We start from the raw sequence: 24423 nt of genomic DNA, 5'->3' as shown, positions 1-24423 counted from the left end.
GAGCTGCCGTATAGATTTACTGGCTGGAAAAGACCCAAACCAACACGTTTTCAATCTATGACCGCATGAAGATGGGTGTGACTCCGCCCCCGTGCTCAGTACGGTGAGACAACAGCGACACGGTACGAGAAGTTGATCCTTCAAGAGCGAAGAAGTTCGGTCAGGAGCCGACAGGCTCTGCGTGGACTAAGCAGAACATTGTCGAGATTTTTTTCTGATAAGCAAGAGCAATTTGAAACAATAAGAACAGATAAACGTAAACAAAAAGCAGGAATAAGTTCAGCGGCTTTTATTTTACTTTTTGAACAAAGAGGCGCCTCTAAAGATGGGTTTGTATTAGAAAACATTCCTTTCCAAGAATGACGTCTGCTGAACCCAGTGAGATGTGAGATTTGCTGACATGTTTACGCGCGATTATGCATGAAGCTCTTATTATCAGCGTATTCGTCTGATGTAATAAAGCAACCAGTAAATGGTGAAATATTTAATATGAGCGGCGCCAGGTGGCGCGCTCCTGCGGTCACTAGCGAGCACAGGCATTCTGGGCTGTATCCTGAGATATGCATTTTCCCCGAGGGCGACGAAGAACTACAGCTTCCAGAACCCTCTTCTCTCTTGTGAGCAACTACATTTCCCAGAATCCCACGCAGGCTCTTTTAAACCCTCTCCTTGTATTTTAAGCTATGATTCGCCAAAAGGGCCGGAAGTGTTTCTGCAAAGCGACTGCTTGGCTTCATCGTAAAGGTAGGAATGACAGAGCAAGTGTTTTATTTTCTCTATTAACATGTTTCTGAGGAAATTTGGAAGGGACAGCGCAGGTAGTCTCGAGTGGCATTCTGGCTTAACGGCACACATTGGTTCATGTGCATATATGCGTGTTGGAAAAATAGTAACACATGAAATAAGCTTGACAGTCCTAAAATAATTTTCAGAAGGCAGTGCTCATTGGCGTGACTGTGGAACAGCCCTTCGAGTTCTGGAGGACATTCCGATTCACAGCGTAAATAGCATAGGTTTTAAACTTGAAGTGTCTTTTATCTACAATGCAATTGTGTGCTTATTCGCTACTGTAGTTTTAAGGAAGAGCTGCGACCAGCCTTCTTGAACTGAACAGTTCTGCATGGCTCGGAGTCGTGGGCCTTCCCCGGAAGAATCTCTGTAAACTGACCCGCTCTTCCACCTGTGATTCAAGCAGCCCCCAGACTGTGGGGTCTGTGTCTGTATGGTTCGCTCTGTCTTGTGGCTACGGTGGGCTCACGTTTCTGCAGTTTAAAACTAGTAGAGTAGACCTGTGATGAAATCGATTGATCCGATTATTATTCAGAGAGACGAGCTTCCTTGAGCCAACGACATCTTTATGAACAGGGAACACAAGAACAGGAGCTCATTCGTCTTCATTCAGTTCAATCGGCATTTAGTATCTAATTATCCCAGGACCTCATCCAACGTTCATAAACATGGCTGGGCAGCTTGTTCCCCACTCCCACCATCCTTTGTGTAAAGAAGTGCCTCCTGTTCTCAGTGTTAGATGTTCTTCCCTGTAGTTTCCACTGGTGCCCTTTTGTCTGTATTTCACTGTTGATTCTGAAGAAGTCTTCTGGGTTGACGGTGTCTTTGAGGACGCTTAACGCTTGTATCAGGTCTGCTTTGTAGTTTTTTAGCTACTTCCAAGACTGAAGAGACTCAGTCCCTTTAGCCTGCCAGTGTAGAACAGTCCCTTCAGCCCTGGAATACACCTGCTTGCCCTTCTCTGAAATGACTCCAACAGTAGCAATATCTTCTATATAACACGTTGATTAAAATTGCACACAATATTCAAATGAGGTCTTACACTATTAGAAATAATTAGTCCTTAGTCACCAGTGCTAACTGGTGTTAATAACTGGTTTAGACTTTTTTTTCTGCACTCAGTCCTTGGTTTCAGAACTATCCTGGAATATATTATTTCAACATCTTTAATGCACTTTATGCAGAATTTCAACTTGCTAACGAAGAATTTGGTCCCTTCTGACTAAACAGCTCTTACTAGGTGATCAGCTGACGAAGAACAGACAGCTGGGAATGATTCTGTATCAGACATGCCACCATTGAGGTGGTTTAAGTCCAATAATATATAAATACATTACATATTAGCATATGTATATATAAAATAATAATAAGTCCAATAATATATAGCTATATCACAGCTCACAGCTGAAAGAGACCAGTCCTGAAATTCACTAATTAGCACAGAGTCATACCGTTTACAAATCACATTCATCTTTTCAGGCGCTGAAAGTAAATATTAAAAAAGGCCTCAGATAGTTAGCTGACATAAATTAGCACTGCTTACTAAGGGCCCATCTGCAACACCACCCAGCAGACAGGGGAGTCCTGCAGGGCTAGGACTGAGAGGCACTGCTCTGGAAGATGTAAATAATGTGTCAGCATGAGCAGTTAATTCTTTTCATAAGTGTCTCTATCTCTCTGTGCGAAAACACAACACTAAAAGTTCAAATAACGTATGTCACCCCACTGTTCTGGCTGAACCCCACTCTGGTCTTGTACAGTGTCTCTCTCCTCCCCTGATCTGTGTGTCGTGGGGCTTATATATGAAATTCCATGGGATCGTCTGTGATGAAAAATGATGTATAAATGCAAGGCATGATTATTAATTAGAGGTGAGTGCTAGACTCTGTTGGCAGTTTCAGGTTTCCCTTCCTCAGGGATCTGTAACTGTGTGTGTTCAGCTCCACAGGACCCAGGAAGTCACTCTGGCTCTCTGCCCTGAGGAAAGGCCTGTTCTGACCCAGAAGCCTGTGGGATGTAAACCTGCCCTGTTCAGCTCTTGCTGTAGGATATTTGTCTCATTCATTTTAGTAAAAAGTCAGAACCCTTCACCAGAAGCCCTCCTCAGTTCTGACAGCAGGAGGCTGTGTTGCTGAGTTTTGATCTTCCCGTGTGCTGTGTCCGTATAGGCGCTGTCATGGCGGAGTGTCCCAGCGACAGGGATCGGCTGCCGGAAGCCCTGGCCCGGACTCTGGACCTTTCGGAGCGGCACAGCGGGCCCGAGCCAGAGGACGAGTGCTTCTTCGACTGCGAGGAGACCCTGCAGGGCGAGGCAGAGGAAGGGCAGAGGAGGGGAGAGGCCGGAGAGGCCGGACAGCCTGGCGCGGCAGGGAGGGAGAGGGCATTGTGGGAAGAGTCCACAGAGGCGAAGGACCGAGCGGTCGAGGGGAGGGAGGAGGAGGAGGAGGAGGAGGAGGAGGAGGAGGAAGAGGAAGAAGAGGAGGAGGAGGAGGAGAGGAACGAGGACGCTGCGCGCGGCCGGGCCGGGCAGAACCGAGCGGAGCAGGGGCAGGGCGACGGCGAGGGCGCCGAGAGGTGGGAAGAGTGCTTGGAGGGGGCGGAGGCAAGGGGGGAAGAGGAGGAGGACTTGGAGCTGAAGCCGGAAGAGGCGCCGGAGTTCGACGAGGAACACCTCAGGGAGCTGGAGAAAGACCTGACCGAGGAGGAGAAGGAGGTGAGGGTCGTGTTTCTTTCTGTGAGAAGACTGGTCTGAGAGCCACAGCGCAGCGGCCAGACGTTTGGAGGCTGATACTGCTTCTATATAATCAATTATCAATAGATCATCAAGGCCACTGGGTCCGGTCACACCTATCGTGTGAATGAGCCCCAGTGTCCCTGCTGGGGAGTGCACCCACAGTGTACACCTCATCCATGGGAGTCCTGCCCCTGCAGCTTTGAGACTCCTCTGTCCATTTCCTAATGCGTCCCAGAGCATCAGTGACATGGCTAGGAAATTGGTTCCACACCCCCACAATCTCTTTGTGTAAAGAAGTGCCTGCTGTTCTCAGTTCTGCATGCGCACCTCCTCATGTCCCCAACTGGTGTCCTGCGATCGCTGTGTCACAGGGCTGTGAGGTGGTAGCAACGTGCTGGGGTGCAGAAGTTTGCAGGGAGACTGAAGGAGAAATGTCCTCCCCCTTCGTTGAAAAGGGCACCTTTGTGATTTTAGAGTATCAAAGGAAGAATTCAGATTCCCATTTCATGCTTTTCCCCCAAGAATTAGTGTCTCCTTTGCTGAAGCTGATGGGGAGGGAGAAGCCAGTCAGAACTGAGCAGAGCCTGTGGTTTGTGTTTGATGTGCAAAATGTTCAAAGTTATCTGTTCGAAAAACTGACTTCGGCTCTGAACGTTTATCTGTGCAGTTGTAACTTTCAGTGAAATTGTTTTCGAAAGGGGTTTTTAATAGCAAAATAATCCCCTGCGCCGAAGAAAACGCCATTATCACCTAAAATGTTTTTATGTTCTTTCTTTTTTTCTTTTATGGAGGCTGAAAAGGCTCACGATTTGAGAAGCCTGCAGCTTGCGCCTGTCTTTGATTCCTGCATGTGGAAGCTGACAACGTGTCAGAAACGAAACACTGGCTTTGATGTCTTTGTCTGATGTTCCTCTGTCAGACACCGCAGGCTTTGTGAAAGACCGAACAATGGGATTTTTTCGGTCTTCTTCAAAACGAGATTGACAGTCAACTCAATTTCATTTACCGAGGTTTTCAAACACAGCTGATCGTGTACATAGATTGTAGCCACTCAAGACGCCTTAGCAGGATTCAAACATCCTTGTATTCAAGGATATCAAAAAGCCCATTCCTTGCTTAATCCCATCTGGTTATTATGGAAATTGTATTTTTCTAATATGCACACTTGGCATCAGTAATCATGTTCATGTTTTGCTGAGGAGCACGTTGGGGGACAGGAGAACAGGAGAACATGTTTTTACGCAGGTTATCCAGCAGGCTTCTTGGTTTAGAAGTTACTTCCTCCACCCATCATAAAATCTCTTGGTAGAATAATTAAAATTAAACTTTTGTTTTTTTGTTTTTTTTGGGGTATCGGGCAGGGACAGTAACCTCCCGAGACCCCACGCACTGTGATAGGGGTGACCGATGGTCTCTTCACCTTTCCTTCACATTGCTTTCCCGGTTTTCCAGAGCAGGAGAGATGAAGGCATGAAGCTGAAGGAGCGAGGGAACGAGCAGTTCAAGAAAGGAGGTAAGATCCGGAGTTCTGGCCCGCCGACTTGTGAACTCGGGACAGAAGCCCCCGGACTGCACCGGACCCACTTCCTGTCTGCTTGGCAGTGAGGGGTATGCTGGGATAGAACACCAGCAGGGTCTTGGCACAAGTGATTGTTCTCGTCTGAGACCTCTTGAGCGTTTAATATGTGAAAGCAGCACACAAGCTAAAACGGCAATAATTCAACCATGCAGCAGTGATTGAACTTGGCCTCGCTTCCTTCCAAACCGGAAATGGTTCACTTTAGGTCTGTCTCTGTATTTTGTTTGTGGGGGGGCATCATCTGTAGATAATGCTATTTCCAGCTGTGTGTGGCTAAAGCTCTTTTTAACATTGAAATGCTAGTCTCATGTTTAACAGCAGTATGACTCACATTAGCAGATGTGTGACTCAGCCCCTTGTATAAAGTATAAATGATGCATTCTGGAAAGAAATGAGTCCAGCTGGCTTGTAGCTTTCTTTGACACATTTCCAGGTTCAGCTTAGGACATGGTTTGAGCTCATTTTAAGGTGAAACATTAACACAGACCGTTAGAATCTACATGTGTCGGCAGGCTCCGTTCCTCAAGCTTTCTACAAATTCAGTATGTGAATCGCTTTCTCTCTGATGTCAGTAAACTGGCAGGCAAGCAGTCAAACCGCCGTTCGGTGACCTAAAAATCCACCGTAGACCTTTGATTTGAATCAAAGATGCTGATGTGTTGATTCATCGGACGTGTCGCAAGCTCTTGGGGCTCCTGCGCCTTTCTTTCCCCTGGCAGGGAGGGCGCTGTTGTGTGGTGTTGTGTGCGTGGGGAGTGGTGATGTTGTCTCCAGCCCCTCTGTGTGTTGTGTCTCCAGAGCACTCCGAGGCAGAGGAGTCCTACACTGCGGCCCTGAGGATCTGCCCGGTCTGCTACAGCAAAGAGAGATCCATCCTCTTCTCCAACCGCGCGGCCGCTCGCTTGAAGCTGGTAAAAAGAGTCTCACACTTAATTACACCCGGGGGGTGGTACCGTAGCAGCGACATCAGAAAACAAGACGCACAAAGGCAGGCCTGAGGTTAAGTGCCTTTTATGTACAATGTCCCCAGCATTACCCATGCTAAAGTAATAGATAATAGGCAAAATAATAATTATTCTAAGAAATAATAATTTCTGTAGTATCAGAGCTTATCAGAGTATCAGAGCACAACAGCATACTTGGGGTTAAATCACTTGGTTCCCTTAAGGGTTTAAAGAAAACCCCTTTTTTTTTAATTTGAGTTCCGACTAGACTTCCAAAGTCAGTTCAATTTGAGACAATTCACAGGCTCATCTGGCGGGCGCTCCCTCTGGTGTAGCGGATCTCGGAGGCTCCGCTCTCCCTCTGGGGAGCAGAGGTTGACGACCCACTTCCTGGATTTCACTTGTCAGGCAGCCAGTTGTCTACCTGCAGTTGGTCAGGTGACTTAGGGTGGCAGGTCATTCCCCACAGTTCCCCCTTCCGTCAAGCCCTCTCCGATGCCTGGTAGGAACAGAGACCCGCGCCCTCGCACTCGTTGTTTGACACAGCACGGGCTCTGTGCTGCCTAATAGGGGAGAAACGAGAAGTAACTTGAGGAGAGGCGTGCACTGTATTCACAGAGCAGCAGGCGCAAGTAGATGGGAGATCTGGAGTCATTGATGATAATGATAATGTGATAATAATGATAATGTTTCTTTATTAGCCCTATACAATTTCTTGCATTAGGAATTTGTCTTTTCGCATACCCCAGCTTTTTCTCCATGGAGATACAGACACACAGACAGGGAGAGAAGCTGGGGGTCAGAGCGCAGGGTCGGCCATTGTACGGCGCCCCTGGAGCAGTTGGGGTTAAGGGCCTTGCTCAGGGGCCCAACGGAGTAGGATTCCTCTGCCGGCTGCGGGATTTGAACCGGCAACCTTCCAGCCACAGGCGCAGATCCTTAGCCACAGAGCCACCGCTCCGCCCTAATGCTGTGGTATAGTCCAAGGCCCCAGACTCTGGGAGACACTCGCTCATTCGTGTGTCACTGTTTGGTGTCCTCGTCCTCTTCGTAGCTATTTAAACACAGTGTGTGGACTGCAGGGCTCCTCTGGTGCTTTGAGCAATTTATCGGGCCAGGCTACTCCGGATCCCCAGTTAAAGCATAGTAACAGGCGAAGGGGACAGTCGTGACACAAGTATATTAGGCCGAACCCATCCATTGCTGGTAGCCTGGAGCTGCACTGCATGCAGCCCTGATGCAGAAGCTTGTGTAGAAGTCTGGAGGTTACGGCACAGGTGCATAATTGTTTCGGACAAAGCCGGACGATTTGAGTTTCTGGTTTGCTGTTGGGCAGGTGCTTTATTTTTTGTAGCAGAGGCCCACCTCTCTAATATTCTTATACTCTAGGTCAGTGATCTCCAGGTTTTCATTCTGCCCAAACTCTTAATGGGTTAATTGAATCAATTATTGATTTAATTGAATTAATTCAAGCTCTTCCCAAGTCTTTAGTCATTGTGAAGTTTGACTTCCCAATAAAACCTACAGGCTAAGATATTTAGTTCTGTGTTTCTGCCCTATGATCCTTGACTTTCCCACAGATTCCTCCAGGATCTTCACAGTCTGAAGTTTAGATTGACAGATTGCTGCTTCTTGGGCATTTTATCCAAGTCTATTTACAGTCCTTCAGCACAGTCAGGCCCATGAAGATCCCTGCAATAGTCAGGTACAGATCATCTTGTCGCAGTGTGTGCCAAAATGCTTTTTGCTTTCCTTTTGCAGGATAAGAAGGAGAAAGCTATATCAGACTGCACAAAAGGTAAGAACATGTTCCTCTTGTCTTATTGTTTGTAGGGGGAAAAAATTCTGTATCCCTTTGTACACAGTGTTGCTGTGCAAATTCCATGCCCGGTCTTGTCCATCTTGAACAGGAAGAGGCGGAACACTAAAGCTGGTGTTGACCCAGTGCATTCTGGTACTTGTAGTCCTGAGGCCCAATAAGATTTCTGCAATTGCTCATCTCTGAGTGTTTCACATTAAGGAGGGGACACACTTCATCCATTAAAGAAGTGCAGTAACCTCTTGTCCCCAGAAAGCACTCAATTCTAATTAATAATTATTCCTTGCATTTATACAATTTTAATCACAAAGGATCCCATAGAATTTCATATAGATAAGAGAGAATCCCATCCCCACTGAAGTGTGGATGCACCTGTTATTGTACACCTTCATCCCCACGACACACAGGTCAGGGAGGAGAGAGAAACTGTACAAGACCAGAGTGGGGTTCAGTCCTCCTGCAGCCCCACGGCACACAGATCAGGGGAGGAGAGAGAAACTGTACAAGACCAGAGTGGGGTTCAGTCCTCCTGCAGCTCCACGACACACAGATCAGGGGAGGAGAGAGAAACTGTACAAGACCAGAGTGGGGTTCAGTCCTCCTGCAGCCCCACGGCACAGAGATCAGGGGAGGAGAGAGAAACTGTACAAGACCAGAGTGGGGTTCAGTCCTCCTGCAGCCCCACGACACACAGATCAGGGGAGGAGAGAGAAACTGGACAAGACCAGAGTGGGGTTCAGTCCTCCTGCAGCCCCACGACACACAGATCAGGGGAGGAGAGAGAAACTGGACAAGACCAGAGTGGGGTTCAGTGAACACAGTAGACCTGTTGTATGTCACCCCAGTCCCTGCCTGCCGCATTGCCCCTCTGATCCACCTCTCTTTACAGCCATAGACCTGAACCCCAATTACGTCCGGGCGATTCTCCGCAGGGCGGAGCTGTATGAGAAGACGGACAAGCTGGACGAGGCCCTAGAGGACTACAAGGCCGTTTTGGAGAAGGATCCCACAGTGCACCAGGCCAGGGAGGCCTGCATGGTGAGTCTGAGCGGCATCGCCTACCGATGTGTCCGCTGGTGTCCCAGGTACAGATTACCTTCTCCAGCTGTGTCTACTAACTAACCCCCCTCCCCCATTCACATGAATTTTCCTGAGGTCATGGTGGAGGGGGTGGTTTGATGTCGGATCCAGAAGTACTGTCTTCTGTGTCTGCTGTACATCTTTTCCCACTGGTCTGGAGAGAGAGCTAACTGTGTTGTCACACGGATCGTCCTGTGGAGATATACTCTTTTTCCGGCATTCTCAGCCAAGTGGTTGAAGCCAACGCCTGGCTTCCTTCACGAAACAGCTGGAAGAGATCCTCCAATCAGGGCGGGAGGTGCTTCTTTACGCAAAGGGTGGTGGGAGTGTGGAACAAGTTGTCAAGCCACGTTGGTGAAGCAGATACCCTGTTTTTTTTTTAATAAATAGCTGGATAAGATCCTTGGATCAGGACAGGAAATATCATAAGATTTATTGTCCCCTGAGGGAAATTTTTTATGGACACACTCCTGGACATTTAAATAGAATGCAAACTTCTTTACACAAAGGGAGGTGGGAGTGTGGAACAAGCTGCCCAGCTGGCCATGCTGTTGAAGCTGATATCCTGGCTTCTTTCAAGAAACAGCTAGAACAGATTTCTTGGATCATTTAGCCAATTATGATCAGAGGGGCCAGATGGTCTCCTGTCGTCTGTGATCTTTCTGATGGCCTCTTGTACTGTGAATGCCTGAGTGCCGTGCATTTGCATGTGAAATAATGAGTGCCTGCTTTTTCTCTCATGTATCATAATACATGTCTTAATAGATGCTCTGTCTGTTCGTCCATTCAGAAATAGAAAGGGAAGAACTCGATGTGAGGGTGAAGGAGAACAAACAGGTGGCTAATTGTTTCTGCATCTTGTCAAAAACATGTTTTAATGTTTCTTTATTAGCCCTATACAATTTCTTGCATTAGGAATGCGTCTTTTCGCATACCCCAGCTTTTTCTCCAGGGAGACACAGACACAGAGACAGGGAGAGAAGCTTGGGGTCAGAGCGCAGGGTCTGCCATTGTACGGCGCCCCTGGAGCAGTTGGGGTTAAGGGCCTTGCTCAGGGGCCCAACGGAGTAGGATTCCTCTGCCGGCCGCGGGATTTGAACCGGCAACCTTCCGGTCACAGGCGCAGATCCTTAGCCACAGAGCCACCGCTCCGCCCACATCCAACCATCTCTCTATCCATTCTCTAACTGCTGAGTCCAAATTCAGGGTCGTGGGAGAGCTGGAGCCTGTCCTGGTAAGCAGTGGGCACAAAGCAAGATCCACTCTGGCAAGGACACCAGTCCATCACAGGGCACATACAGACACAGGCACACGCGCACACCAGAGCCAGCTTTCCCTGAAGCCAGTTAATCTGCCACCATGTGTTTGTACTGTGGGAGGAAACTGTGGGAGAATGAACAAACTCCACACAGACAGCACCCGTGGCCCCGGAATTCAACCCAGTGCCCCAGCACTGCACACCAGTAGTGAAGAAACAAACCTACGCAAACAATACACAGACCGATCGCTGAGTGTGTCGATACAAAACTGAGATGGTGCATGTGCCCAGCGAGCTGATCTTTTAGACACTTATTTGCCTGGTGAAGTTCCTGAACACCCAGCCCATCCAGTGGTAGTTGGGCAGTAGAGGGCGTATCTGATGTGAAGCATAGGGCACATCGTTTGCCTTGGCAATCTGCAATCTTCCTTTGAACGCGTGGGGGTCAGGAGTCCTGGCCCTTTCGCACTGAAACCTGGAAACGCGGAGGAGAAAGAAGGAGGAAAACCTTCTTATTTCATTCCTCCAGCTGGCACTTGCTGGAGGAATGAAAGTCCGAGAGGTCAGATCGGGATCAATGCGTCGTTGGCGGTTTCTGTCCACCATGTGGACTCTCTGAGCACGGTGTTTCTCAGACACCCGCGGTCTGCCCCTTTTCACTTTGTTCCAGTATTCTGTTATAGATCGACCTGGGAGCTTATTGATCACCAGTAACTATCAATTAGCCCATACAGAAGCTGCCAGAAGGACAGCTAGAAGCACTGAGGGGAGGGCAGGGGAGTTCTCAGACCCCCCCACCCCCACCTTCCCCTGAAAGTGCCTGCAGTTTTGTGTCTTGGAAGGCTTGCCGGAGTAAAGCCTGAGATTACAGGATTGGCATTTCAAAAGCATCTCCGTACGTGTCTGGTGTACAAAGCAGGGTGGGGAGGGGTGGAGGAGCCTTGGCTTTTTATACTGCTGACTTTCAAACTTTTCAAGAGCTTCTCTCTTTTTTTTTTTTGTCACGGTGCTGTACACTGCTCTGTGCATGCAAACCACAGCCGGCCTGCCTGACACGGACCGCGAGGGGGCCATCTTGTCGGGCGAGGAGGATCAGCAATAAAACAGCAGTGCCTGGATGGAGAGAGTGCTCAAGCAGGAAAACTGCATATTCTCTTCCATTGTGGACATATGAGCATGGCTGAGCAAAGTGTTCCACACTCCCACCGCCCTCTGTGTAAAGAAATGCCTCCTTTCCTGGCTGTTTCTTAAAATAATGAGTTTTTTTCCCACACTCCCACCACCCTTGTGCCTCCTCGATTTTCTCACTTCTTGGTTTGGACCAGGAGATGAAGCAAGCAGCCTGCTAACAGTAACGCCAGTCTTGTGTCTCTCTTTTCTTCCATTCCCAAAGTACCAACCTTTCTCTAGCTGCAGTCCTCCTAAGATGTTCTCTAGGTGTGTTACAGCTGTGTCTGTAGGTGCCCAGCTCTGATTTGCCAGAGGCTGCTTGAATCCACTCATTGCATCCATACTAATCAGGACTTACCGATTGGCAGATGGCTGAAGGATTAGGTTTAATTTAGATTCCCTTTGTGCAGAACGTTAGTGCTGTAGACTGAAGTACATGTTAAGTGTCAAACTGATTTGTATTTCAATTGAGAGTCGTACCCCCTCAGCCCAGTGTCCCCGGTCCCTTAAGCTGGACCTGGTCCTGTTCTGGTCTTGGTCACTGTCCCAGTATTGGTTCTGATCCCGGTCTGGGGTTTGATCTTTGTCCCGGTTCTGGTATTGGTCTTGGCCTCCTGAAGTCACTCCCTTCCTGTCTGTCTTCCCAGCGCCTGCCCGAGCAGATCACGGAGAGGAACGAGAAGCTGAAAGAGGAGATGATGGGTGAGTGCACCGGTTCTTCCTCTTTCTTAAGCATTTAGAAAGCTATTACAGGGGGTGACGCACAAAGACAAACACTCCAGTTCAACAACTGGAGAAAAGACAGTTGAATAAATAAAAGCAGAAGAGGTGAATGAAGCAGACGTTGGGATGTGTGTGGGGGGAGTGTGAGTGTGTGGGGGTTGGAGGTGAGTGTGAGTGTGTGTGGGAGTGTGTCAGTTTCTCTCTCCTCTCACCCGTCTCCAAGTGCAGATTTCTGTTTGCAGCAGCACAGCTATAAAAAGATCAGTTTGCTGTGCAGCGCCCTGAAAGGCTAATCAATCTGAACTCGAGACTCTCAGCCCATGTGAAGTAGCAGGAGCCAGTTGTGTGGTATTTAAAAGCCAGAAGTGCCTCTGGGGTGAACAACTGCTGCTTTTTAACATTTAATGTGCAGATAGACCTCCTGTGCCAAGAGCCGCTCTTGACCAGTTAGAGTCCACCTCCCTGCAGTGCGCTGAACATAGTTGCGCTCTGCATTAAAGGAGCCCCTTCACTTTAAACTCATTTGGATTTTAAGCATTTCACATGAAAAGGTTTGTGAGCCCCTTTGGAATGACCTGAATTTCTGCATGAATTAGACAAATGTGGTCTGATCTTCAACTAAGTCACAATAATAGACCAGCACAGTCTGCTTAAACTAATAACACACAAGCAATTGCACTTCTTCTTGTCAATATTGAACACACCGTTTCAACATTCACAGTCCAGGCAGGAAAGCGTATTTGAATCCCTGTATTTAGTAACTGGTAGAACCTCCACCAAACGTTTCCTGTAGCTGCTGATGAGACTTGCACGGTTAGGAGGAATTCTAGACCCTCCCTCCTTACAAAACTGTTTCGGATCATTGATATTTCTGGGATGCCTTGCTCGCCGTGATCGTTGCAGGACGCCCACTCCTAGGGAGTAGACAATTCCTCCATTTGTAGACAATTGTCTTACTGTGGATCGATGAACACCCAGGCCTTTAGAAATGCTTTTGTAGCGTTTTCCAGCTTTATGCATCTCTACAATTTTTCTTCTAAGGTCCTCTGATATGTCTTTTGTTCGGGGCATGGTTCACATGAACAGCTCTTCCTTGAGAAGAGCAGACTCTGTCAGTAACCACCCTTTGTGTACCTTTTTTAAAGGACAGGGCACCTGCAGCCCACACCTCCAATCTCATCTCATTGATTGGAACACCTGACCCCAGTTAGCTTTTGGAGAAGTCATCAGCCTAGAGGATCACAGACTTTTTCCAGCCTGGACTGTGAATATTTAAACGATGTGTTCAGTACTGGCAAGAAGAAGTACAATTGTTTGTGTGTTCTTAGTTGAAGCAGATTTGTGTTTGTCTATAATTGAGACTTAGTTGAAGATCAGACCACATTTTTATGAGTAATGAATGCAGAAATCCAGGTAAGTCCAAAGGGTTCACAAACTTTTTCTTGCAACTGTGTAACAGAGGGTTTTTAGAATTGTTCTGGGTGCATAAATACAAAGAATGAAGCACGACTTGGGAGCATTGCGGAGCTCACTTTGTCAGGCTGCTGCAGTTACATAGCCTGGCAGAAATGTAAACCCTCCATTTCTGAAAAGACACCGGGAGAGTTTCCCCCACCCGTCTGTGGCCTTCACATTGTCGACTCCGTTAGTCTTCTGTGCACAGACTGTGCTTCTCGTCACGCGGGTCTGCCCTTCTCAAGCTAGGAAGAGCAGATCTGCCAGAAGCAATACTTTGACACCCCGATGCAAACCTCACAGGGCCAGTTTCTGAAGGAGCGCATCGCCCGCCAATCCGCGTAACTCCTCTTGTTCTGATGGATGAGAAATCTCGCGAAAGGCACTGCTTCCATTCTGAGCTCCGTGGGTGTTAGAATTCCCAGTGCCGGGGGCTGGCTGGGGGCGGAGAGCTCTCGAGACACACTGGGATCGCGGCGCTGTGCTTTTTTTTTATCAGATTCACACCAGCTTCCTCTCCCCTGTCAGAACGTGTTGCTTTCTGACACTCCTGCTGCCAGCCCGAGAGAGACTTGTAAATGAGCTCAGGCGACAGCAGGCACCCACAGTACTACGTGAGGAGGGAAACCAGGCTGTGGAGGAGGGGGGACGTGATTTTCCAACCCTCATAGAGGGGAAGAGCAACCCGCGGCGCACACCCCTGACAGGGGAGCAGCAGACACGCACCCCTCTTTGCCTGGCGTGTGACCAGTGCAGGGCCTGACACAGAAGGTCGTGCAGAGAGCTGGTATAACTTTTGGAGGGGAATCACGTGTGCTTTTCGAGCAGCGGGGCTTTGCAGAAGTGAGGAGTAGTGCTGAGATCGTACAAAACAAAGCTGTGCCTGACTGCCTACCCCACTCTCTCTTTCTTCAGAGAGGCAACATCAAAACACTGCTCTGCTGTCTGAATGGAGCTGCAAATTACAGTGTGCGGCACCAGCTTTTATTTTTTCTGGGTTTTTTGGGCTGCTTAGCAACATTTCTTATCGATTTAACAGCTGCAGCCACACACTGCTGCTGTGGGCGAGACGTGATAAATACTTGTACAGAGGGAGTAACGCTCAGCAGCCCTAATTTGTATATTTTTCTCAATTCTGACATTATTGTCTCCCTAAGCCGCTGGGGTTTACCCCATCACCTGTGTTCCTGCTTCCTAAGTTTGTGATTAAAATGGAGTCGCTGTTTCTCAGGGGGCAGAGGGGATGTTAGAAATGGAACAGGAACCATAGTTTTGCGCTTGTTAGCATGATTGTCCTCCTGGAAGAATTATTCTGTTTGTGTTCACAAAGACAGGGAAGTTGCAGCTGAGCTCCTGGAGAAGATAGACTAGAGGGCGGATTTAGCTGAGCTCCTGGAGAAGACAGACTAGAGGGGGGATGTAGCTGAGCTCAGGGTTCAGCTCAGGCCAGCTGAATTAACAGTACCCCTTCCTCACATGGCCGTGAGAGTAACTGCACTTGCAGAGAGCAGCCTGGGGTAAAGTATGTCCCTGAGGAGCTCAGCAGAGCTGACATGAGCATGTCTGCAAGAAACCGCAAGCAGAAAATCCCTGGTTAGAGAAAAATAGTTTGTATGGCCGCGCAGACGCAGCTCATCCCTGTTCTCTCCCTCTCTGTCCTGCACAGGCAAACTCAAAGACCTGGGGAACTTGTTCCTGCGCCCCTTCGGCCTCTCCACAGAGAACTTCCAGGTCCAGCAGGACCCCGCCAGCGGATCCTACTCAATCAACTTTGTTCAGAACCCCAATAACAACAGATAGCATCGGGGGGTCCGGCTGCGTTGCACCCCGAACCCCAGTTCTCCAAACACCCCCATCCCAAAGACTCACCGCTGGACTGCCCCTATGGGCAGCGTCACGTAGGTCCGCAGGGCCCGAACGCAGCGCCGACTGCACACAGTGTGTCTAACAGACTATCCCAGAGCTGGACACTGTTCACTGCTCTCAGAGCCGCCTGGAAGAGGAGTGTGTGAGTGTGTGTGAGTGTGTGTGCTTGTTTTAAGGTCAGGAGGTTCCACGAGAGGCCAATTGCATCATAATTTTTTCAGCTGTTTTCTTTTTCCATTAATAAAGTACAGGAGCTGCAAAGTCCCTCACTTTTATACTCATGATTGTTGTGTGGACTGTCATCCCGTAGTGAGGAGAGTTGGAAATAAAGCACGCGTGTGTGTGGGTGGCAGTTCGATCCACTCCAGGTTTCAGAGAAGACAGGCAAGGAGGCTTGTTTTAAAACTTATTAGAATGGCAAAAGTGCAAAAAACACAAACATTTACTATTACTCATTTAAAAACACTTTTAACTCTTTTTAAGTGCTAGCTTTTCAAATTTATAGAGTCAGGCAATTAGCATGAAGGAGCCAGTTAGTGATAAGCAACATGGATCAGATTGCTGTGCACTGGGTGTCAGATTGACAGCACTGTAAAGCCTGGAGTGGATCAGGCTGCTGTGCACTGGGAGGGTGACTGACAGCACTGTAAAGCCTGGAGTGGATCAGACTGCTGTGAACTGTAAAGCCAGTGTATTATCGGTCTTCTCCCACCCCGCCTGCTGAGAGAGCACAGCACAACCATGCTCCAGATCCAACCTTTTGTAATCCAAGATCTGGAGAATACAAGTTCCAGCAGACACCCTGAGCCACCATAAATGTCTAGACAAGCGCAGAGTGCATATCTAACTGCACACGTGGTACGGCAATATTTTTAAGCACCGACCAAATGCAATGTTCTGTTGTCCGACTGCATGGGAAAAATCACCAAGTCTGCTAAATACTAAATTGGTTCCAGTCAGAGTCTACCATCTGCCCCGGTCTGCCTGAATTCCACACCCTTCACCAGCATTCCTCTGTTCCCTGAGAGCCCCGTCTCCTTTCAGTCACAGCCTGCGAGGGGCGTTGTTCCCTTCAATACCCCTTTGTGAAAGGTGCTCTGGGGAGCCTGTTTCTACCCCCAAGCCACTTGTTCCCAGTAGGGTGTGGGCAGGGGGGGCTTAGCCCTGCGTCTCTGTGCTTGTGAGACACAGACCGCCGTGGCTCGGTGCTCAGTGGAAATTAAGCTCAATGGCGACTCGGACTTGGAGCCAGAGAACGAGAGTGAGGAGGAGTGAAGACCGAGCAACACAAATATAAGGACGCAAAGAAAGGAGAATTTATATATTTTTTTCATTTCTTTGGATTTTATTTTAAAAAGTTCAGTTTAGAACTAAAATCCAATAAAAGTTGGTGGGGACACAGCGCGGGGGTGGGCAGGCAAAGTCTCACCAGCTCTCCTCCGCTCCTCTGGGGAGAGAACGCGTTTCAGCCCCTCTGCGCAGGAAGCTGTTTTACCGCGGCCGAACCGTGCGATTCCTCGTCTGGCCATCGAGCCGTTCCCAGGGGGTCTGTCTGTCTTCGTTGGAACTCGAGGACAGCCGGCTGATTCCAGCCTGCGTTTTTCTCTTCAATGCTGTTATCTGCAGTGCCAGAGCAGCTCACAAAAGATAAAAGAAAATGAGGGAGAGAAAAAAACCATTCCTGGAGCTCTTTATTACTTTTTTACTCGAAGTTAACTTCCCGTGGCATGCGTGTCTGTGTGCGAGTGTGTAAATGCGAATCTGTGTGCGTGTGAGTGTGTATATTTGTGAGTTTGTGCGTGTGTGTGTGCTCTGTATGTGTTCCAGTGCCTTTACCTATTTCCAGTGTTCCACTCTGAGAAACAAACCTGCAATTTCAGCTGAGCTCCTAATGATTAAATTGATCTTTACTGGCCAAGTCCTTTGATAACTACACCCTCTTGTTTCCAGCACAGAAACGGGCAAAGCACTTCCTGGGCAGCACCAGCAGGGAGAGAGTAAGGTTATCTACACAGACTGACATCCTTCTGAGACTTAAACTCCAGCTCCAGGGCTCGAGTCATTGAGGGCCACAGGCCTGGGGTTCTCAGTATCTGGGAGTGGTAAATTAAAGAATTTACTGCAATAAACTAATTTAAAGATGGATGTGGACGGAAAATGAGGGGATCCCTTATGAGCTGTGGTGTGGAGACACAGTAGAGAGGTGACTGGAACAAAAAAGGAAAAAATTACCAAGAACTAGAAAATATCAACAAAAACAAAGAATCCTCTTTATTTAAGTAATTGAGAGACAAGATTCATCAAACACAGTCTGGATGAAGCTTTAAACATGACTCACGCAGCAGTTTTTGATTTTTTTTTGTTTTCATTGCAAGCTCACAAAATAAAGGAGACGAATCTAATGAAACAGTGGGGTCGATTTGCAGCTTAAATATTAAGCAAACTCAAAAGCCCAAAACAAAAAAAGCCCCAAAGCAATACAGTACTGTCAATTTTACTCTAAAAAATTTCCCTGACACAAACCTTCGATTTTACACTTTAACAAAAATTAAAAAAAAACACACATAGAAAACCAGGAGAGGCTGTAGCACAGTTTAGAAAACACTGCTATTTTTTTCATCAGTATACTTACAAAAAATATCCCAGTGGAATCAAGGTGAACCAATTGAACTAGGAAAGTTCTATTTGCGTCTCAACTGCATGTCAAAAGGTGTCTTCAGAATGATACCTGAATTTAAAGACACTGCAGTTATGCCTCAATAAGCATATCCTACAGATTATTATGGGGCAAAGGTTCAGCTGTGGGGGGGGGTAAATATGCGAGTGTGTTGCTGTTATATCACAGTGCCTGTTCGTGAACATCGGGAAGGATACAGCCGAGGCTGGTGGGCTGGTTCTGTTCCTATAGACAGGACTGGAGTCCTGAGGACAACCACCTACCACCAGGACTGCACAGCGAGACCATGCAAACTCCACCCAGACAGGCACCCCCCACCCAGACTTGACCCCTGAAGCTGCAGGGGTCGCAGTGCTGCCAAGCAGTTCAAATCTACAATTACCAATTATGCCTTCAGGCGCAGAGCTCTTTTCATCCCACAGAAGCCCAGCATGCTTTGCAAACAGAAAGGAAGCCATGTCACCCCATGGATGTGCAGACCCACTTCTGGGGGATACCGGTCTGTGCCCATAGCCCCGCTACACAGCTGACTGAGGGAAGGAGAAGTTGATGAACAGTTTGATAACCCAGTTTTTCCACAGCAATGTGAAAGGTCTTTTAAACCAACCCACTGCCAATAAAGTGTCAGTGATTGCAACATAAAAAACTACTGTTTTGACATGGAGAAAGCACTTGTAACTGTTGATTTTCTCACCTCAGACTCACACAATGGGATTTGGGGCTGAAGGACAATTAAAGTCCATTCCTGAGCCCTGAAAAACCATTCAAATCACTGTGGAGATGAGATAAAACTGCTGGAGGTATGAATACAGCTGTCGAGATAATAACTTTTCGATTTAACAGTATACTTCAAGTCCTCGCCTTTTGCAAGACATTGGAAAAGAGTGCACAGCTGTTCCCAGAACTGGGAAAGTTTATAAAGCGGATTCTATAAAAAGTGGTTGGGGTGTTGAGCTGTTCTGATGGGTTAGGCAGGATGATTTTTCTGTTTTGTTTAAAAACAAAAGCACAACTCTCATTTCTCCTTGTACCTGTGGCGAAGTGTCACATCACAAGTGAGGGCTCGCCTTAAATGCAGAGACCACTGAACGCCTCCTCTCAGTTTGATTTGTATCAAAGTCATCAACAGGAATACACCTCTTCAACAATGTTTTAACAAGAGCAGAACACATCAGACGACACTGCTACCGGAGTCTTTGGACCATTCGGGAGGTTCATCCATCCTAGTGCGTGTGTTTAACACAACAATTAAATAATAACAACAACTGAAGCCCATTGTACGTCACCAAATGAAACAGTTGCATAGACAATTTTCAGCCACATCATCTTGCTAATGAAGTTCCAACAACATTATTAAAAAAAAAACGAAGCGGCGGTGTACTGAGGCGTGAAAGCAACACGATCAGCTGAAGTCCGTGATTATAAATTATTTTTTCGATTAGGTTCTTTTTCTAAGAAAACAAAAAACGTCAAGGCACCACCTCCCACCCCTCGGCCCAACTTCTTCACCTCCAGCCTGTCCGACTGGAGATAGGCTCTGTTTTTGGTTATTCGGTACGATCTGCGACACTCGCCCTCCTGTCCGCCCCCGGGTTCCGTTCTGTTCCGAACCGGGAGCGGCTGCGACCGGGGACACTCGTACCGTCGACCTATGCGACAGACCTGGCGACGTGCACACACACACTCACAGCTGCACAGGAACTAGAGTCCTGGTGCACAAGCAGACTTGAGCAGGGCGCTTTACAGATATATACATGCGCGCACATCAGGAAAGCAAATGGAAATAACCTTGCAACTTTACTGCTTTTACTTTCTGACCGATGACCCCCGCTATATATATATACTTTGAAACATGTGCAATTAAGACAGGCAAAACAAACCCATAAACCCGGCAACAGCGGAAGTCAGCCCTGTGCTTCGTTGACGTGAGCATAATTCTCTTTCCCTTCTAGCAGAGCAGAGACAGCGCCCCCTGCAGGGGAATGGTGGGCTAGTGCGCGACGGGACGGGTCTTGGGACACGTGAAAGGCCTCTGTCCCCGTCTGACCGTCTCGATCGAAAGATTCCCTCCCCCACCACACTCGCTCACGGTCCTTCGTTTTATTGCCAAGTTGTTCCGTAATAAAACATCGTCTCTTTGCTGTCTGCGTCCGTCACTGGGACAGTCACCGGGAGGGGCGGATGCAGTAAAATTATCCAGGAAGTGAACATCGCGAGTCCTGAGCCCCTTGCGCCACTCGGCCGTCTCCCAGCACTCGCTGCGCTCCTGACCTTTGACCTGTGAGGTCTGTCTTTCACCTGTCCCACACCGACGGGGCTCAGAGGGTTATACAGACGGGTCCAGATGAGGGGAATTCAGGGGGGAGGGGGGGGGGAGCGGGGTCCGTTTGGCTTCTGATGCGAAGATAAGGTGCGTGCTCCGGGATCCTGGACCGTCCCCCGCGGCGACCCCCCTCCCCGCCGCTGGCTCCCCACCAATGGCAGTGCTCGCGTGGACGGCGCGGACCAATCAGCAGCCCTTCAGTGTCGCGGCGCTGGAAGAGAGCAGAGAGGGGGGGGTCAGACCCGGGATGGGCGAGCAGAGGCCGACGCACGCCCCCCGCCGGCGGCTCCGCCCGAGAGATGAGCCTGTTCATTTCCTGCGGCTCTCGGGAGTTCAGTGCCTAGACCTGCAACTCGAGGACGTCCGCCCCGGCGTGAATACGGACAGGGTGCTACGAACACGGCACTGCTAGCAGGCCGACAGAGCAGCCTCCCAGCTCGGAAACCAGCGGATTGCTGCTCCACACCCCCTCACACACACTCCCCAGTTACTTGCCCGCCCCACTGCCATTAAAGGCCACAGAGGTCACGACCCTTGATCTGTCCAGGGATGTGGGAGCTGGGGGGGAGGGGGTCGAACAGGGCCAAGCGACCCCAGATCTGCGTGCAGGTGTGCAGGCAGGTCAGAGGTCAATCACCCTCCTCCATCCACAAGCCCTCCGGCTCAGGCAGGCTTGCCGACTCCTCCACCTTCCAGAGGGGGAGCTCGAGACTCTTCAGAAATAGACCAAGCCGGGCGCTTCAAAAACCTGCCTCCAGCACAAGCCCAGCCCAGGGATGAATGCAGTGGCCACAGAGAAATGGACAGAGTTTTTACTGGAGATGTCGTGTCAGTTGTTTCTGCCTCGGCAACACTGCAATTCATCGGTCACGCCAAGAAAGCTCAAATTTGGAATTCGACAGTCCACTGGGCGCAAGCTACAGTTCCAGGGCAGCAGCTCACAGGCCTTATTTCTGTGGGAAACAAGACACCGAAGAACAGCCCCGTTCTTCCGACTCAGCTAAAACCTGGGTTGCGCTGACCACAAGATACCAAACCAAGAAAACTTTCCACTCCTCCTGTCCTCCAGCCAGACAATGCAATTTCAGCATAAAAGAAGAAATCACCCTGCAGGCATCAAAAACAGAGAAGTAGCAACTCATGGAGAGCTGTCAGCTAGCGCCGCTGAAGGCAAAGTAAAGGATTAGAATGAAATGATTAGAAACGTCCGAGTTTCCTCTGCAGAGCACAGGAACCTGGCTAACTCTGTTGGCCTCTTCTCGTGTGTTTATTCAGATTTAAGGTGGATCTTTCCTGGAAGGAAACGGCACCCTACGGATCCTCTTCTTTTGGTCTCCTCTGAGAGATAAGGAGGTGTCTTGCCTTGTTTTTGGCTGTCTACTACAGGGAGCTGCTGTTAGTGCTCCTCCCAAAACAGACAGGACCACAGAGCCCCTGCAGCCTTCCAGCTTTAATTTGTGTGCTTGGCGTATATCATATAGTATGGCAACTATACCAGCCCGTCCTGATTGCAAATAAACACTGCCTTCACACAGCCAGGAGAGCCCTCTTCAAAGTCAAGGCTGATAGCAGGCAATGCAATAATCTGGTGCAAGTAGGTCCGCATGCGTAGACTGCAAAGGAACAGGTAGTGGGTTTATTCCATGCTGAAAAGAAAAGAAAGGAAACACAATGTTTCGGCAGTGGAGCCTTCTTCAGGTGTGAGGGAGCCTTCTTCACACCCGAAGAAGGCTCCACAGCCGAAACGTTGTGTTTTCTTTCCTTTCTTTTCAGCATGGAATAAACCCAACGCAATAATCTAGTCAGCTTTAGATCACCAAGGGCTGAAAGACACAAATCTTCATCCAGGTAGATAGGATTGCTTTCAGAAACTAGTCTTTCCTCTCACAGGTGAGCTCTCCCTCTCATCTGATGATAACAAGGAAGTCAGCCTTCGGTCCCTAACATAACACCTCCCTCATAATTGAAAGAGAAGACAAACTCTGCAGGGCACACTGACGAAAGGAAACGCACACAAGAGCACAGAGAGCAGACAGCTCCTTCCATGTCTGCATAGCACACTAACTACATACCAGCTTCTGAGTGGCACACCCGGAGCTGAAGGGGAGGAAATTGCAGGGGGAAGAATACAGATGTCACACAGGTCATAGTTCCTGGGCCATGGAGATTCTCAGCAAAGGCCAGAGATGGTCATCTCCCCCACAGTGCACTGCAGGACCCAAAGACTTCTCACACTGAGCTCCTACTCATCTATAACACAATATCTGCATCACGCATTGGTGTGTCATTTAGGAGAGCCATACAGCTGCAAGAAATGGCTAGTTGGTAAATCTTGATTTTCAAATGATTCTGAAATACAATGCTGGGAACTTTTGCAGGTTTTATTTTTGGAAGAGGCCACTAGCATCCCACCTAGACTTGACTGCATATAAATTATGCATTAGACAGCACTTTGACTCTGAAGAGCTTTGTCAGGCCAAGTAAAATCAATGATCACAGCTCCCAGTGTGAGGGCGAACCGTGCTAAAAAAATGCAGTGTGTTTAAAATCAGAAGGCTTGGACTCCTCAAACAGATGGGGAGCTCAGTGCCTCACAGGGGGTGAAAGATTAAAGTGTTAAATCAGCAGAGTTGACCATCTAAGTTCTATGCAAAGTAATCTCAGTTCTCTGATGTCCAGCATGGAGCCAAATAACCAACAGCCTTCACACACTTTCTTTAGTCTCAGAAATGCCTTATTCAGCAATCCAGGTATATATTTTCTGTGCAAAGAAGGGATTCTTCCATACAATTAATTATCCCACCAATCAGGCAGCAGCTAAGAAACACATAATGTGTGCCGAACAAGGAATTCCAATTCGAGAAGCTTATGTGTTGGTTACGACAGTACAGCATCACCACTTTGGAAACAAGTGCCAAGAATTTGGGTCAGTCGATCATTCTTTTGGATTTTTTAAAAAACCTGGGAATCCCTGAACACATAAACCATTTCCTTTGTTAAAAAAGAAATAGGATAGGGAGCTCTTATAGGTCTGATTAACTTAGAAGGAACACTTTGTTCCAAAAGTTTTTGCAGGCTGAAGAGCTATAATTTTTGGAGGGGGAGATATTTTGTTGACTATAGCCCATCTCATACAGTAATCTATAGGTTCAGGGAAGAGTGATAAAGAACAAGAAGTGATGCTCTTGTTCATAGGGAAGAGTAACGAAGGACAAGAATAAAAGGATGCTCTTGTTCTCAGGGAAGAGTAATGAATAACAAGAAGTGACATCCTTGTTCTCAGGGAAGAGTAATGAATAATGAGGAGACGTGATGCTCTTGTTCTCAGGGAAGAATAATGAAGAACAAGGAGAAGTGATGCTCTTGTTCTCAGGGGAGAATAATGGAGAACACGAAGTGACGCCCTTGTTCTCAGGGAAGAGTAATGAAGAACAAGGAGAAGTGACATCCTTGTTCCCAGACTCTTGGTTATATCATCCATAACATTCAGATTCCAGTCCTGTGCCTCACAGGTGCAGGACGAGATGCCAAAAACATAAAACACATGAATGTGCTCTTCTCTGTCCAAAGGGACTGTGAGATAGAGGAACGGCTATAAATAGCTGAAACCTTGGCCACCATCTGTGTGCACAGGATTTTGCTACTGATGAAAGACTCCGGCACAAAAGCCATCCTCTGACCATGGTGTGCACTTGCCTTTGTAACAGAGATTGTATCTAACAATGCAATTGTAGCCATTTTCCATAACACATCATTTATTCAAGGTCTTCGTTAGTGAGTTGTGAAGTGCAGGGCAAGTGCTCACAGGACTGCAGACTTTCCAACCTGGGCACCAGCAGAATTTTACTGCAGCGATGGAGCACAAGTTGTGCTGCCATGCGTCAAGAGTGCTGCAATTTCAGTGGAGGCGTGCGGACATGCAGCTGCGTTGCAATAGGATGAGAGTCCTGTAGCTGCCACCAGGGGGCAGCACACACTGGTCCCAACAGGGAGCCCAGTACCTACA

At 48.3% G+C, this 24423-nt stretch overlaps 2 protein-coding genes across 3 annotated transcripts in view; one reads left to right on the top strand and one right to left on the bottom strand.

Annotated features, from left to right (window-relative positions):
- Positions 1–310: 310 nt before the first annotated feature.
- Positions 311–15681, top strand: ttc1 (tetratricopeptide repeat domain 1). 2 transcript variants are annotated; one of them, XM_015349341.2, is made up of 9 exons: positions 311–329; positions 682–744; positions 2958–3502; positions 4976–5036; positions 5901–6013; positions 7808–7844; positions 8755–8903; positions 12021–12075; positions 15218–15681. In XM_015349341.2, the coding sequence occupies exons 1-9, from the start codon at positions 326–328 to the stop codon at positions 15349–15351; spliced, it is 1161 nt and encodes a 386-aa protein (XP_015204827.2). In that variant the 5' UTR covers positions 311–325; the 3' UTR covers positions 15352–15681. The 2 variants fall into 2 exon arrangements, with proteins under 2 accessions (XP_015204827.2, XP_015204828.2); XM_015349342.2 differs by lacking the exon at positions 311–329 and adding an exon at positions 2730–2832 and having other exon boundaries at positions 705–744.
- A 1982-nt stretch (positions 15682–17663) lies between these two features.
- The window catches only part of pwwp2a (PWWP domain containing 2A), a 35759-nt gene continuing 28999 nt past the window's right edge, over positions 17664–24423 (bottom strand). The window contains exon 3 of the mRNA XM_069196022.1: positions 17664–20628. Coding sequence (XP_069052123.1) covers positions 20413–20628 — 216 coding nt within the window. The 3' untranslated portion in view covers positions 17664–20412. The remainder of the gene's footprint in view (positions 20629–24423) is intronic.

The sequence above is a fragment of the Lepisosteus oculatus genome, chromosome 11 (assembly GCF_040954835.1).
Source record: "Lepisosteus oculatus isolate fLepOcu1 chromosome 11, fLepOcu1.hap2, whole genome shotgun sequence".
Lineage (NCBI taxonomy): Eukaryota > Metazoa > Chordata > Actinopteri > Semionotiformes > Lepisosteidae > Lepisosteus > Lepisosteus oculatus.
The sequence above is the reverse complement of the archived record's forward strand: the minus strand, read 5'-3'. Positions and strand labels throughout refer to the sequence as shown.

What these genes read in the sequence shown, in the direction of transcription:
- ttc1 (XM_015349341.2), top strand. An exon ending in TGACCGAGGAGGAGAAGGAG is followed by an intron (nt 3,503 to 4,975) that starts GTGAGGGTCGTG and finishes CCGGTTTTCCAG; the next exon opens with AGCAGGAGAGATGAAGGCAT. An exon ending in AGGCCAGGGAGGCCTGCATG is followed by an intron (nt 8,904 to 12,020) that starts GTGAGTCTGAGC and finishes CTGTCTTCCCAG; the next exon opens with CGCCTGCCCGAGCAGATCAC.